The following is a 16650-nucleotide window of genomic DNA, read 5'->3' as shown; positions in this document are numbered from 1 at the left end:
TACCAAAAATTGCTTGTACTAGGTTTCCGAAGCCCTGCACCGTAACTTTCCCTCTATTCTTCTCATCCATGTTTGGTTTTATTTTTGAGTATTCTTCCCATAGCCAATTATTATCCACGGGCAGGCGTTTTTATTCCCAACTATTCAGTCTGCGAATAAGCATGCCCATATAGGCACGTCCCCGGATGCGATGACACTTCTGCCGAGCGTTCCCTTATCCGCACGGAGGGATGCGCCTGATGAGAGGTTTGGCAACTCTACACAGGGAGCTACAAGCACTTACTTTGAGATGCATTGTGTAAAGTTAGTGTCAAATTGCTTAAATACTGGAGGGAATATACCAAGTGGTTTGACAACATATGATTAAATTTTGACACAACGAATCACGGCCTGATGACTAGCAACGAGGCATTATCTGGAGTTTCCACTCAGTGGACCAAATATGCAGATGCTGAGTATCATGTATAAGATATTCTTCACTATCTTGTTAGGTCGGATAGTCGCACACACCTAGAAAATTATCGGTGGACACTAAAAAAAGCTCCACACCAGGCAAATCCACAACAGCCATACGTCCTTATAGGGCTTACAATGGATGCCTCTTGCGAGTCGTGCAGTTTGAACAGCTCCGCTAAGTAGTGTCGATTTCCGCCTTTGAAGTGACCTCATCTAGGTCCTTGCACTGTATAGCGATCTCATGGTTTTGAGCTCACATGCAGTCACTTTCCCCCAGTAAATTTTTTACTTGACTGCGGAAGTCTTCGCCTTTGGTCTCTTCGGACCTTTTGAGTTCCAACATGAGATCTCCCTTTTGGTTCCTACGGATGATGATTACATTTCCCCTTAAGTCTTTGAGGTCAGGGTCAGCTTTCACTCTTCTTAGTATGTTTGCGTAGGACATATTACCCGTGCTTGAGATGGTGATCGCCTCTGAAGGGATCCGCATTCTCTTTTTCTTCTTTTTAAACTTTCTTGGCCAAACCTCGGTCCAACAGTCCTGTACTTTTTGATCGGACATCGGTTGTCTTGGTGGCGCTAGTGCTTAGCTACCATATTTCCACTTACCAACTTTTAGGCCCTTCCTACGCCTTTTGGTTTTTTGCGAACCTGCTGATTTACTGAATGTTTATCTTTTCCCCAACCCTCTCTTTCTCTGTCCATCTGCGAGTGAATGGTTGGGTGTCACCTGCGTTGATTGCATTACCATTGAAAGTGTTCTTTTAGGGTTCTCTCTCCATTTTTTCGCATCTTCCCGCCATTAGTTATACAGAACCGTGATAGCTCTTACCAGATGCTCGATTGTTTCTAGTGTTTATCTTTGATAAATTTTGACCATTCAAGAATTTTCGTTCTAAACAAAATGAAGGACGACTCTTCTAGGTCGGACTTCTGCTCCAGCTTCCGTACCTTTTTTCACATTTTGTCTAGGTCTCTTTTCCGTCTTTGATATTGGAGGAGATGTCATAACCGTTAAGATTTTCCGAAATGGATTCGGCTCTTGATCCTCGGACGCTCGGATCCCGTTGGGCACATTCTTCTGCGCTCTTGTTATGGATGTCCTAGGGAGCGATGTGCTCGGTTTAAACATCACCTTGTCTAAGTTGCTTATAGTATTAGATGCCACGGTGGCCAAGCTCTTCACCACCAAGGCACTGGGATATCAACGACCGGTAGCCTGGTTGCCCACTCCGAAAAGCCACAGGTAGTTGAGTTCCTTCTTCCACGCCTTCTTTTCGTTTATATTCGTTTATTATCCTCGGTAATCTTCCGATAGCCATTTTTGTCCACCGGTGGGCGAGATTTGGTGAGAATATGTGGTCTGTGAGCCCCGAGTTTCATCATTTTGCATTGGGCTTAAGAGGGGCTTCCCACATATGCGAAAGGATGGAAGTAACATTTTTTCCAACAGAATATGGTGAAGCCCATAATGTTTTACGTAGGCACCTGTCGTGAGACTTAATCCTACGGTCCTCTTCAGACACGGACAAGCAACAACGGTACCAGTCTATACCAAGTGCATGGCTTAGCATTCATACTGGTGGATGCAAGAATTACCTAAATCTCTACCGAACTATGGAGTACGGCATCCGTGTTGATACGCAACACCACGTCGAGGCCCGAAGGTCTCTTCTCGCTTGAGCACAACCACAACCACCATGAAACTCCCACTAGGGACGCCAACCGCAAATAACCGAGCTGTCCTCACATACAACAGGAGTTCACCCGAAGTATGTGAGTCCCGGGGGTTTCCCGGTTCCCATGGTACTAGTATACCCCTGGTAAGGTTTCGTGACCAATTTGCCACTTCAGATGAGTCCCCGTGCAGACTCGGGTCTGATCGCCCTGATTAGGTCTTTGGAGCATTCGCCTACTGAATCACGGCCGGCAAACCAAAGTGATTACAATGTCTCCCGGTGCCACCACTATGGAGGTTCTCCTCGACCACTTGGTTTTGGTTTGGCCGATAGGGTTGCCGCCCCATCTTCCTCGCCGCCACCTCTGAGCACCAACAGCATATGGTAATGTCCATTCAGCTTACAAAAACTGTTCCGCTCGAAACGTCTTATCACAGGGTCAAAGCTCTTACTGCACAAGACAATCATCTTGCCAGTCCACATGTATTTCTCGGAGGCTTGGGTTCTTAACAAGAAGAGTTGCGAACTCTTGGCCGCCTTGGAGAGAAGAATTCTCTGAAGAATTTTTGGTCCCCTTCATGAGGATGGACGATACCGTAGTCTACATAACGACGAAATTTATGAGCGATACCATGACCGTCCGGTTGTGTATAAAATCCGGCTCAATAAGTTACGGTGGGCGGGTCACTTAATCCGTGTGGATGAGGATGATCCAGCCCGGATAATCTATAAGGGCAATATCTATGGTAGAAAAAGAAGAAAAGGCAAACCTTCCCTGAGATGGAGCGATGGCGTAGGTTAGGACGCCAGACAGCCTTTAGGGATATCGAATTGGTGGACTTCAAGTTATTTCTACAAGTACATTTGGCATCACTATAAGTGTTAATATTAGACATAATTCTGAAAAGTTTGATGGCAATCGAACTATTATTAACAAAGTTATAGGAAGTAAAAATTTTGCATTTCATGTGATCTTATTGCACTCTAAGACGTATGAACAGGGGGGCTGGAGTTTGAAGGCATATCAAGGAATACTTTGGACTTTTGGTTGTGTAAAAGCGGAAAAACGTGACTAGAAAGTCTCTCATATAAGATGAACACAAAACCTTTGTACCCCAAGCGTCCAGCTTCTGGTATTCCGCCTTGTTTTTCTGATGATCTTATAATTGTTCCTTTTGTATCTTTCTAGATTAAGGAGATGACGTCTTCCAGAAGCGAGTAACCGATTGAAGTAATAATTTGTGATAATATACCGAAGACAGTCGCAAGTAAAAATGACAATGGAGCTGATTCATCGACTCATTCCAGTGCTAATTTTAATAATAATAACCTCACATGGCGTTATCAGTGCAAGACGAAGTAAGTGAATCTTTTAGACGAAAACTTCAAAATTCTATTTTAGGCATTTGTATTCGGGGAAAGAGTGTCACGTTGCGCACATGTATATTTCTGAGAATAATTTTGATAGCCTTTTTGACCCGGAATTCTGTCGCGAACCGGGTAAACGTCATATATTGTATTATGAATTAAAGTTAATCTAGATTGGAGGAGGAGCGGGGCTTTATTATATAAGAAAGTAGCCTTGGTTATTTGCCCACATTTTTTAAGTTCAATGTCCAGAATCATGAATGTGTTCTCAGTCGACCTTGTTTGATGTGACGTAACAAGCCACTGACTGCGAAAATAGGTTCCAGATAATGCTACAAAATTATATACAACGACCCTTGCAACTAGAAGTTTGCATTCCTATCCCATCATGTAGTAATTGAAGCTAAATATATTTTCAGATCCATTGCAGGATCCACGGATATGTGGCCCACCCCAGTGCGAAATCGAAGCTGCCAAATTCGCGTATAACAAGGATTCGCTCTACAAATATGACTATGTTATGCATATCAAATCAGACTTCGTTGGAAGTGGCGAAAATACCTCCGACTTGTACTTAACAGCAAAGATAGAGTTATCTTTTAAACGAGAATGCGAGGGCCTATTAGCCCTCAATACCGTGGAACTCCGTAATAAACCTCCGCCTGTTGTTGAAGAGAGTGAAACCGAAGACTACGACTACAGTGAATACATAGAACCAGATGCAGATATCGACCCAGACTTACATCCGAATAGCAGTGATATAGCATCAGATATATCTCGATATGAGCTTCGTTTCTCATTTCACGATGGCGAAATCAGCGAAGTTTGCCCGGCAGAGGATGAACCGAATTGGGTGCTCAATTTCAAGAAGGGCTTATTGTCAGCCCTGCAGAATTCCATGATAAGGTTCGATGTTGATCGAAGCACTACTGAAACTGATGTATCTGGAAAATGTAATGTAGTTTATGCGTTGCAAGGAGCGAATGGGACTAAGGTCGAAATACAGAAGAGAAAGGATATATCGTCGTGTAATAGCCGGTATCAGACAAAGTCAATTCTACAGACGAGCCATTATAATTTCCGCGATAATAAGGCTGTTTGGCCTATTTTGAATTCAGTGAGCTATTGTAATGTAAGTATTTTGATTATTATCTGAAGTGAGTTACGTTTAAGATACGATAAGACTTTTTTTAACCCTGCTTTCAGTGGTCCATTGCATTCGACTTTCCTGTCCAACCGAATATCCCGGATTCGTTTATCTATCGCAGGATTTGCGTTAGTGGGTGTGATGCTTCCCGATAGAACTGGAGCACATCAGCACCAAAGATCTGACGTTTGATACGTCCATAGGCGCGGCATTCACATAGAAAATGCTCCGTGGATTCCGTTTTCTCATTACAGGATTGACACTGCAATTCCTATTCTGAATATATGTCCAGCTAGTGAATTATGGCCTGTCCGAATGCCCACAATATCCTGTGTATGTCTCCCTGTTTTTCAACAGGATAAACTTGGCAGTATGCATGGTAGGCTCTGACAGGCAAAGTTTGATGTGTCTAGCACCATTAAGGCTCAGCCATTTGTCATTATGGGAGGCTTGTTCCCAGTTTATGAAGACAACCCTAGCCAATGCTACTGGTACTCAAATAGCTGGTTTCTGTCCCACCATGGGGGAGATTGGATCCTCTAACGAGCTGAGCATATCCCACTTTTTCAACGTAGAAACCACCGGCTGGTCCAAGAATTTTGAAATTGGCATTTGCTGCCCCCATACTTAAAAGCGAGAACAACATTATTGATATGTTCAGCAGATTTCTTGTCCAGGTACAGAGGTGCTCAGAGGTGGCGGCGAGGAAGATGGGGCGGCAACCCTATCGGCCAAACCAAAACCAAGTGGTTGAGAAGAACCTCCATAGTGGTGGCACCGGGATACACTGTAATTACTTTGGTTTGCCGGCTGTGATTCAGTAGGCGAATGCTCCAAAGACCTAATCAGGGCGATCAGACCCGAGTCTGCACAGGGACTCATCTGAAGTGGCAAATTGGTCACGAAACCTTACCAGGGGTATACTGGTACCATGGGAACCGGGAAAGCCCCTGGACTCACATACTTCGGGTGAACTCCTGTTGTATGTGAGGACAGCTCGGTTATTTGCGGTTGGCCCCCTAGTGGGAGTTTCATGGTGGTTGTGGTTGTGCTCAAGCGAGAAGAGATCTTCGGGCCTCGACGTGGTGTTGCGTATCAACACGGGTGCCGTACTCCATAGTTCGGTAGAGATTTAGGTAATTATTGCATCCACCAGTATGACTGCTAAGCCATGCACTTGATATAGACTGGTACCGTTGTTGCTTGTCTCAGCGGGGCTCTAATTGTGGTCACAAAATCAATCCGTGTCTGAAGAGGACCGTAGGATTAAGTCTCACGACAGGTGGCTACGTAAAACACAATGGGCTTCACTGTGCAGGTACAGAGACCAATTCTTCTTTTTAAGGTTTTGTTTGTAAAACAAAACCTTATTAAAATCGGATTACTGTCTGTCTGTCTGTCTGTCTGTCTGTCTGTCCGTCACACGCATTTTTCTCGGAAACGGTTGTAGCGATTGGCACCAAATTTGGTAGAAAAGTGGAAACTGTGAACGCTCACGCATATAGGGAGTTACATCCTTTTACGACGAATTTAAGGGGGGGTTCCCATACATGCAAAATGGGGGTGTAAACATTTTTTTCATCCAATATAGTCGTGTGGGGTATCAAATTAAAGGTCTCGATTAGTACTTTTCGGAGCCAGTCTTAGTTTTGATATTTGTTGAAAAGGTGGGGGGTGCGGGGGGTTGAAAGTGGTCATTTTTTTAACGAACCCATTCTCAGAAACTACCAAACCGAAAAATCTGAAAAAAATCAGGGGGCTGTCACTATATGGTGCCTAGGCTCCAAAATACCCTCCATAGCGATACCTGTTCAAATAAAGTTAATAATAGTACATTACTATAATTTTTAGTAATTGACAGGAAAACCCCCCTTAAGTTCACCCTAGAATCATAAAATTTTGCAAGAATATAGGCTATAGCATAGAATTTGGTGAAAATCGCACTATTACTAACAAAGTAATACCAGGTCAAAGCTGTCGCTTCTCTGCAAATTCGAGACTATGAATGTCAATATCACTTGAAAGTGGCTATTTTCACATAATATATGCATATTTTACGTGCTACATGCTAATGGGACAAATGCACACTCAAATCTCTTTATAAAAGAAATACACAAAACCTTTCATACCTGAAGCGTCTAGCTTCCGGTTTCCCGACTTGTTTTGGATTGTTTCTTCGTAGGTGGATCCACTGTTCGTTTTATGTCTTGCGGCCCTCTGGAACTTGTTGGTTTCGAATGCGGGGGATTCATTATGAAAGGTTGCTTCTTCAAAATTCTCAAGATGTACGAAATTACTTACCCTTTTGTTTTTGCATTGCTTTCAGGAGGGATATCTACCGGAAGGTGACACAAGGTTGGTTATGGCAGTTTATTTGAGTAGATTACCATTGTACCTTACTGTCACGGTTTGAACTCGTAAATCTAATCTGGGGTGCACTTCTTGAATACGTGATAGCGACCACTTTGATGAAGGCATGACGTGTTCTATCACCAACCCTTGGGTTCTCTGTGTCTTGCATCCACTTGGAGCGTCGTTGAAGAGTGTGCAAATACTCTGTTAACCACTTTTTCCAAAATGTCTAGTGTACTGCTGTGAACATTTGCCAGCGTTCATGTATAGTCCGGGACGTATTGTCAGGCTCTGGAAGTGCAAGAAGCTGTCTGCCCATCCAAAGGTGCCCAGGTGTTAGAGCTCCAAGTTCGGCTGGGTCGCTAGAAATCGGGGTTAATGGTCATGAATTCAGGCAGGCCTCGATCTGCCAAAGACTGGTAGAAAACTCCTCGAAGGTTGGAACTTTTTTCGCCTTGTTGAAAACGCGCTTCTGGTGTTGCTTTGTAGACTTGACTCCGGCCTCCCATAAGCCACCAAAGTGAAGAGAAGATACAGGTGCTAGCTTCCACGAGATACCATCCTTGACCGATATTTTGGTGATTTCATTGGTGGAGGATTTAATCGCTTATGCTAGGTCTTTCTCCATTCTGTTGTCTACTCCAATAAAATTTGATCCATGACCGCTGTAGACCTCTCTCCCTCTTCGGCTAGTAAATCTCTTGAAAGTAGCTATGAATGCTTCAGTTGTCATGTTGCTAACAAGCTCCAGATGAATTGCTTCTGTGACCATAGAAACGAATAAGACAAGATAACCCTTTAGTACTGTGGCTCCAAGGCCCTCTGACATCCGTGTTTTGACGGGACCTGCATAGTCTACTCCGCAATATGTGAAGGCATTCGCAGGGTTTATTAGAACCGTAGAAAGGTCTCCCATCGGTGTATTGTTGTTTGAGTTTGCGTGTCTGCAGCAGGTTAAACATCGATGGAGCTAGCTACGAATAATCTTTTGATCGTTGATTATCCAGTATATCATAGGCAGGTAATTCCGTACGAGTAAAAGACCTCTATCCATTGCCTTCTTGTGTGCAACTCTTATGATCAGAAATGAGACGTGATGGTGCTGTGGAAGGGGAATGGTAGATTTCGCGTCTTCCGAGAGAGTCTTCATTTCGGAGTCTACCAGAACCCCTTTTTCATCTAAAAAAGGGTGGAGTTGTTTTAGCCTGCCTTTAGAGGGGTTACCCTTTTTCAACAACTCGATTTCTTCTCTGATTTCTGTTTATTGGAGCAGCCAGATGATTCTGCTGAAAGCTTGATTGATTTCATCTGAGGTTTGCCTGCTCGTTTTCCTCTGTCCTTGAAGAATCTGAAGAAGGTTGCAGTTACTCCTATTGGAGTTTAAAAGTCGGAGTGAAGTTCTAAAATTTGTAGTTCAACTATGGACGTGGCGAGAGTGTTGATGTTCTTTGTAGTGACTGACGGGCTTGCTACTATCGGTGAGACATCTACTGTTTGTGCCATTCATTCTGGGCCAGTCCACCAAAGTTTACGGTTTAACATTTCCCAGGGGATGATGCCTCTGGAGTCGCAATGAGCTGGATTGTCCTTAGATCTGATGTGACTTTAGTTCCAATTTCTGCCTATTTTCTGAATCTTTGACACCCTATTAGCAACATAAGTTTCCATTGAAGATAGAAGGATCTTTAGTTAGCCAGCCTAGAGCTCCATTTAGTTCGAGTTTGGGAAGCGATATCTTTGCTTTTAACGGGTTGGCTTTCGTTTTTGCGAATTGTACTTTAGGGGTTGACGTCGTTAGCAACGACTCTAGTATATATGACCGCTACGTAAGCCGATTTTGAGGCATCACAAAATCCATGTAGTTCTATTTTGCAGTTATTAGTGTATTGAGTCCATCGTAAAATCCTAATGTTTTCCAGGGCCGGGAGATCTGCCTGCGGTTATGGGCGCTAGGCATTGAAGTGGAGCATAAATCGTTGCTATGTTAGACAGCAACCGCCTCTTTGTTAATTTCCCTGATTTGTCTAAATCCCTTATTTTGAACTGGAACTCGTCTCTGCTTGGGTTCCAAATTACACCCAAAGTCTTGGTCTAGGTGTCTTTCTATATCTCAAGAGATCCAAATTCCATAGCTTAGAAAGAAGTTGTGGTGGCACATCGGAGGAACGAACCTGAGCGCATGGAAGCATGTTTAACGCAACAAAAAACTAGGCTCGCTGGGTGCTTCGACGACGGCTACCCGAAGCGCAGTACCACGTCGCCTTACAATCTTCGACCCCTTACGCAGACGTTCCTTCCGGTCGACACGGACGCTGATGTGTCGGTTCTCCCTGTACCCCGTCTGAACACCTTAATTCCGTAAAACCTACCACTAGTGGATGCGAACTCTTCTCTCATCTGCACCTATGACTATAGGCAGGTGGACGTGAGTCCCGGACTGCGCTGAACGTTTTCGTGGCGTTTCTTTCTGGCGGACATTAGCATCCCCATATTAGGCGCAGACTTGCTGTGTCACTATAGGCTACTGTGGACTTGGAGATTCCATTCATCCGTGATTTTGCGCAGTCGCTTACGAACTGCCGCGTTTTTACGACCTTGGATCTAATCAAGGCGTACAACCAAATCCCTACCGCTCCCGAACACATTCCGAAAACGGCTATCTGAATACCTTTCGGAATCTTCGAGTTAACTAGGAAGACTTTCGGATTGTGCAACGCTGCGAAGACTTTCCGAAGGTTCATTCACTCTGTCTTAGGAAGCTTGAACTATTGTTTCGTCTACATATATGATGTTTTGATCGCTTGCTCTTCAGAATCTGAGCACTTGGAACATCTCGAGTGTCCTTCTGGAATAGGACAAACCTCTTCATAGCACTCTGAAAGTGGGCGATGTTGAGTTTCCAGTTATTTTTCTAGTGCCAAAGGAGTCCTTAGTCCTTAGTTGCCTAGGGAGCTGCAGCTTATTGCCTAGAAGTTCATTGAGCTTTGTTCAAACCTAGGATTTCGTCTTCAGGACAAAGGCTGAAGAAAACGAAGAAGATTAGACACTGTTTGCTTGTAATAGTCAGACTGAATTCTCGGCATCCTTTGATCTGCCAGTGAGATTTCGTCTAGCACCCGCCAGTCTCTAATCAACTCTAAAAACTTTGAAGTACAGATTGTTAAGTCAGTTGTTTCACTTCTTCTCGGTCCCCTGAACGTAGTGACGCACTCTACTTTGGCAGTCATAAGACCAAATGAAGTGATGAAAACAAGTAGCTTCTCTCCTCTGGGATTGCAATTGTATCGTGATTTGACATCGGATGCCAGTCGAATCAGCTGTAACTAAGTACCTGAGTCAAATCGGGGTAATAATCTCGGGCGAGAGCAATGCTGACCACATTGGCTCCTATAGGGTATTGTAATCCTGTAGTGCATCGTTACGGCCTTGAATGAAGTGCTCTAACATACTTCAAGGCCCTGATCCTATTGGAATGTTGCGCCAACGATTATTATTATTATTTGGCTTGCCGCAGGTTAACTTGACCAACCTTTACGATTTACGAAATAAGCTGTCTAGTGTGTAATGGAAAACAGTTAGAAGCGTATGACTTGGTTGATTATCTTTTTTTTTTTTCTTTTGGTCCAGTTGGAATACCAAGGTGTCAGCTTGGTCCACGTTTGTAGATTGGTCCTTCCTGGCATTGATGAGCTTTACCTGGATGCTGCTGCTGTACCTGGATGATGTACCCTGCCTTCCTTCGAGCGCCTTTGCTATTCAACATCGCATACGTTCTGTCCTGTGCATCTCGGTATTCACAATAGTGAACTTGGGCCAAACTACAGAACTCAAATCTTAGATGATCTCCTGAAGCCATTTTAAGGCAGCCTCATCAGTGCATTTCAAATGGAGGAGCCCATCGCGAAAACATTAGTTGTTAAATTTTGGCTTCGTTCCACGCTCCAGTATTTTCTTTCACGGGTACTCCCGGAGGCTGGTAAATTGTCCCTCTTACATTTTGTCATCCTTGTAGGAAACTCCCACAGCAACGGTCAGATATGAGCCTCCAGCTTAGGCATATGTCTTCTTCTTTACCGCTTTCGTGTTTCGCATCCTTATGGGAGGGACCAGCTTCGTTGAGGTTTTTCTTGCTGATTTGATCACCTCCTGGCACACCGGTACTAACTCTCTCGGAACGCGTGAATACAGTTCCTGATGCGGAGTACAGTAAAGGGTTGCCCACCACAGATATGTTAGTATTACGCTCCTTCTGCGCTCTACAACTGACAGAGGACTTTGGTGCATCTCACTGGGGTTTCCAGTTTGTCCCCACTGCCGTTGAAGATTCTGCTTCCTTGCGCCTGATTTATCTGGACATTACCGCGCCTAGTTATGTAACTACATCCATGTCCTCATTCCCAAGGTACTTTACCTTTTCGCGCAGCGCCTTCTTCTGTCGCCGGCTTAGAGCCTTCCCGGATTCACAGTGCCCACTTGTCTCCATTTTCACATATCGGCGTTAAACCTGTAGCGTCCACGTCATCGGTTCCCCTTTTTCGGCCTTCCTGGTAATAGTAAAGGAGGCGGTTCTGATAGGCAGGATTCAATCTGTAGTCACTTTTCCTTAGTGGCTGAAGTTTTCTTCTCCCGAGCCTTCCTCTGCTGCTTACGAGACCGGTACCATGGACGAGCCGAGGTTTCGCACAAGGTGAAAATTGCCGTACTTTCATTTAGGGCTTTCTTCGCCTTAGGCCCTAAATGCAAGCTTTTCATTGAGTTGGTAAGCATGCCTTTTACGGATTTTTCCATGGGGAGACACGCATTTGGACATTTGTCCAAAATTCGCCCCTCAGCCGTAACCTAATTACTTATGATCGCTGGTGGATTTGAAGGCTTTGACTTCTTATCACTTGGAGAGTTAAAATCCATTGCTTCCATATTCATTTCCTTTTTTTAAGAAAATTTTCCTAAGTTCTAACGAGTAAGGATAACAATCAGTAATAAGACTCCATATCCTTTTTATATCAATATATCCTTCTCAACTAATTCATTTTTCATTTTCACTTTTGTAGCTTTCCGTGGATAATCATATTTACGACTCAGTTAGCTGTTTTGAACGGCATCAACTAGTTCCTTTATCCAACAATAATACTGGTGCTGTGACAGAATCTCTGATAAAGTTGATTTTCACTGGAGAAGACATCATCCAAACAGACGAAACTGGATTCGCCTATACAGGTAAATGCCATCCTTTGAAGGGTTCTTCCAAAATAACAAAAAGAGATTATTTGCAGAGGATGACATCATCAAGCGTCGTTCTTCACTTTTGTACGACCACAACGCAACTCCTAAACCAACTCATGGAGAAATCAAGGCTTCCCGTGATCTCCTCAAACAAATGTGTAGACTTGGCTTCCCGAATATTCAAAGGGAGTTTATTGAATATTTTACGAAATTCCTGGAAACCGCCCGGATGTTGTCGTATAAGGCCTTACACCAGCTTTTGGCCCGAGCGGCTAGCGTATGTGTCCTTGGAAAGTAAGTACTTGATCTTGGTTGCTGTCGAGATACTTCCTCTTTCTTGTAAGCGAAACATTAAACAATCATTAATCACTTCCTTTTTATCATCCAGAAACCATGTTCTTGAAAGTTTGCCGTACATTGGAAGTTCAGCTTCCATTTTCGTCATGCGAGATCAACTAGTGGGTGAAGCCATCCCTAAAAACATGGCCCGCAACTGGCTGACTGCTCTGTCTTTCACACCTCGACCAAGTGTTGAGATTCTCGAAATCTTTTTATCACTAATCGAATATGGAAAGAAAGTAAACGAACCTGACTACATCCTAGGGTCGACAGCGGTTATACACACGTTCTGCCGCTACCACTCTAATTGCGGAAACTATGATCAAGTCAAACAGATTGTCCAGTTCCTGGAAAATGAGGGCACAGAGCTCTTAACACAGAACTTAAATTTAAGGAAGTTCAAGGAGCGGATGATCATTACCTTGAAAGGAATTGGGAATATCGGAATTGTAAGTAATGAATTTTTGGCGCTTATGCGAAAGATCGTTGTGGACCCCGATATCCCTGTTGAGATTCGAGTTCAAACCATGCTGTCATTCAGGAAAATCGACTGCTTGTCAAATCGGTACTTTAATCCTTTCTCCTTCATTGGAAGAAATATATTAATACTTTCATTTCAAGGCCTTTCTTCCTGAGCGTATATCAAAATTTCACGGAAAACGCAGAAATCCGTATCCTAAGTTATATTCAAGCAATGCGGTGTCCTGACTATCATTCAATCCGTCAAATCAAGCATATTTTGGAAACGGAGGAAGTTAATCAGGTAGGATCGTACGTGTGGTCTCACTTGACCAATTTGGCGAAATCGGCTTCACCGGTACGTGTTGAGGCGCAGGGTCTCCTCACAGATGGGGACCTGAGTGACAAGTTTAAAATGGACTTCAGAAGATTCTCCCGAAATTTCGAGCACAGTTTATTTTTTGACGAATACAATTTTGGTAAGCATCTTCCGAGAAAATGAGAATTTCTAGGTAACTCTCTTCTCTCTCTTTCAGGCACTGCAACCGATGGCAATCTGATATTTGGAACAGATTCGTATCTTCCGCGTTTAGTTTCGCTGAATTTTACCGCTGACTTATTTGGCGAATCTGTGAATTTCTTTGAGTTATCCACACGAATTCAAGGGTTTGAACAGTTTTTCGCATCCATTTTTGGGCCGAAGGGTCCTCTCAATTCGAATTATTTGCGTAAGAAGTTCACGTTTTTGAATAAGTATTTTGGGGATGACACCGTTGAAGAGAAAGGTATGCCACGTATAGAAGAATATAAGCTCGAAATTGAAGGACCTCTTTTCTCGATTCAGGTGATCTTTTGAATTTAGATAAATTTCGAATGAAGCGAGACTCAGAGAGTGGGTCAAACCGAAAAGAAAGGTCCAATATAAATGAAGTCAAGGGCGTACAAAACAAAATCGATGAACTGGGATATAAACTCAAGTTTGTATACCTTTGTTAATTCATCTGTAGAAGATTCAATATTTGCCAATAATTCCAGATACAACTATAACGAGCCACGAGCTGTATTCAATCTGCGAGTTTTCGGCAACGATCTGAAATACTACACCATGGAAGGGATGGGCGAAGTTGTCAGTGCAATCAATGACGTAAATCCAATAAACAGCCTAGCGAAACTGCTCTCTGGCAAGGAGATTACCTACACCAAATCGGGTGTTTTCCTGGACGCATCCTACAATGTTCCAATGAGTTCGGGTCTTCCACTTTCTGTCCACGCTTTTGGAGCTTCATCTGTTGATCTGCGAATGTCCGGAAGTTTGGCAAACCACGATCATACTTCAGGAGATTGGAATTTTGACGTAGAGGGAAAGCTGAAGCCTAGTATTTCCGTGGATGTTTTACTATCAATGCAGACTGATTTGTTTTATGCGACCTCGGGTACTCGAGTCAAGAGCAATTTGTATTCAAGTTCTTCCGTTGAGGCCAAACTAAAGGTGCGGGGTTCCAATTTGGTTTCCCTAACGTTTGGTTTGCCGCAGGATAAAAATGACATCTTGAGTGTGAGGTGAGTAAATACAGTTTTCTTTAAACTAAAGTAGACAAGGGGTTACGTGAATACCCGCTGTATCGGCCTAACCGAGCATCACAGTGGTGACTGGCACAACGTTACCGGTTTATGCAGAATACAGGCTCAGCTTCATACTGGTGGATGGAAGGCTTACCTAAAGCGTCTATCGAAACTAAAGGGCACGAGATCCAAATTGAACAGCGCAATACCTCGCTTGAACCCATAAGTTCCGCCAGCGATATGGGACCAATTACTACCCCCATGAAACTCCCACAATGGGGCCAACAGGAAATAACCATGTCGAGAACATCCCCCCCCCCTCTTGAGACATATGAACATGGCGGGTTATCCCGGCCCCGTAAAGACTCGGTTCTGATCGCCTAAGGTTTTGGAGCAATCACCTGATGCCTTATAACCAGCAAGTCAATGCATACATACAAATGACATTACTTGGAAGTTCTTGATGTTGACTCAGCCTCCAGGGTTGCTGCCCTTTCTGCTTCCTCGCCACCTCTGGCCCTAATATTTAGGGATCTTCAAAGTTCACTATTACCTTTGTAAGAGCCATGTTCGGGTTGAATTAAGCTTCACATCGATTACCTGCAATTATTTGAAAACCTGCTTCGAGATGAGGCGTTCCGAAGGAGCGCCTAGGATCTGCTTGATTTCCAGGATATGGAGGCAGATCGATGAGCGAAGGGCACCGAAGGGTCTTATTGCTGCTTCACAACATTCCACCAGCGTTTTCCAGCGCATGTCATCTATTGGAATTGCACCTATTATGGACACACTAACATGTGGATACTGACCGCTACTCCGAAGTGAAAGAAGCGACATTTGCTCGGCCATTAATGCACCCAAGCCGGACAAGACCGCTGGACTTGACGGTTTTCCCACGAAACTGTTCATTGCAGCTACCGTTGTTTCTGCAGAGCTGTTTTTTTTTCGACTCATCCGTAAACCCTGGGAATCTGAGATCTTTCTCAGTGTGTGGCAGAAGGGGATGGTCGTTAAGATTTTAAAGCAGGAAACTCGCCTTGATTGCATAATTGGAGGGGTGTTTGCCCGTTCCTGGCCTTTGCCTAGAAAGCATTAAAGAACATCTCTCAAACGTGATCGATAAAGTGTAGGTTGATTTCGCTCTGGATCCACATAATGACAGAGTACAGATAAGCCGAAAGGAGACTTCACAGCGTAATAAACAGAAGCAAAGATCGCTGCTGGCAAGACCTGGTCAGCGAAGTGACCGGGGATTCGTCGGGATTTGGCTATAATCTTGCAACTGGAAAAATCTGTGCTTTGTGGAAACCCTCCTTAATTCAGCGATAGCTGACCGAATTGAACTCATTTGTCAAGGTCAACTTGTAAATTTTCGGATTAGTACCTAGCTCATAAGGGCCTCCTTAGTTTCGAGTTTAATAAGGTGGAAGATATCCTCAAGGATAATTAAAGCATTGAGACTCCAATGTCAACTTTTACTTTCTTTATAAGCTGGAACGACCTTAGTATCAGTATATCTTCCAGAATGATTACCAGGATTAAGTTTTATGTAATATTCGTTCTAGGTCAAAACTTCTTGTCATGCGCGATGCGGAAGAGATCCCCCAAAAAGGTATTGACCGCCGATACTCGAACGCAACTTGTACATGGCCCATCATTGACCGTGCTATTGGTCTCCAATTCTGTGCCAACTACAGTCTTCCTGACCTAAGCAATTCCACGCATGAATATCCTGGTTTGGTACTTAGTGGTCCAATAAACTTGAACCTTCATGTCAACAAGGCTGATGTCACTGCGAAAACATTTGTTTTTGAATACCGGTCACTGCAAGTTGGTAACAACTCAAATAGCACTTTTGTGTTTGAGACACCTGGATCTGCGATTCCGCGAAAATTCATCACCAACGTTCATAAGACAATAGAAATAGCGAACCTGACCATGGCCTTCACGAATGGCGAAACTACGCACTCTGTAGTTGGCTTCTATAAAAACAACCCGGACGATAGGACTTTGAATATCTTTCTGGATAGTAATGGAACCAAGAATCTGGTGTTTGAGGTAATG

General features: G+C 43.7%; 1 protein-coding gene across 2 annotated transcripts in view; it reads left to right on the top strand.

The window, feature by feature from the left end:
- Nucleotides 1-16650, top strand: part of LOC119650304 — an 84861-nt gene that overhangs the window by 11085 nt on the left and 57126 nt on the right. For both annotated transcript variants that reach the window (XM_038052960.1, XM_038052950.1), the window contains exons 2-11: nucleotides 3325-3494; nucleotides 3923-4635; nucleotides 12054-12219; nucleotides 12276-12519; nucleotides 12614-13129; nucleotides 13186-13502; nucleotides 13560-13808; nucleotides 13868-14000; nucleotides 14059-14583; nucleotides 16152-16644. In XM_038052960.1, coding sequence (XP_037908888.1) covers nucleotides 3410-3494; nucleotides 3923-4635; nucleotides 12054-12219; nucleotides 12276-12519; nucleotides 12614-13129; nucleotides 13186-13502; nucleotides 13560-13808; nucleotides 13868-14000; nucleotides 14059-14583; nucleotides 16152-16644 — 3441 coding nt within the window. In that variant the 5' untranslated portion in view covers nucleotides 3325-3409. The remainder of the gene's footprint in view (nucleotides 1-3324; nucleotides 3495-3922; nucleotides 4636-12053; nucleotides 12220-12275; nucleotides 12520-12613; nucleotides 13130-13185; nucleotides 13503-13559; nucleotides 13809-13867; nucleotides 14001-14058; nucleotides 14584-16151; nucleotides 16645-16650) is intronic.

The sequence above is a fragment of the Hermetia illucens genome, chromosome 1 (genome assembly GCF_905115235.1).
Source record: "Hermetia illucens chromosome 1, iHerIll2.2.curated.20191125, whole genome shotgun sequence".
Classification (NCBI taxonomy): domain Eukaryota; kingdom Metazoa; phylum Arthropoda; class Insecta; order Diptera; family Stratiomyidae; genus Hermetia; species Hermetia illucens.
This window is presented reverse-complemented; position numbering and strand designations above follow the sequence as displayed.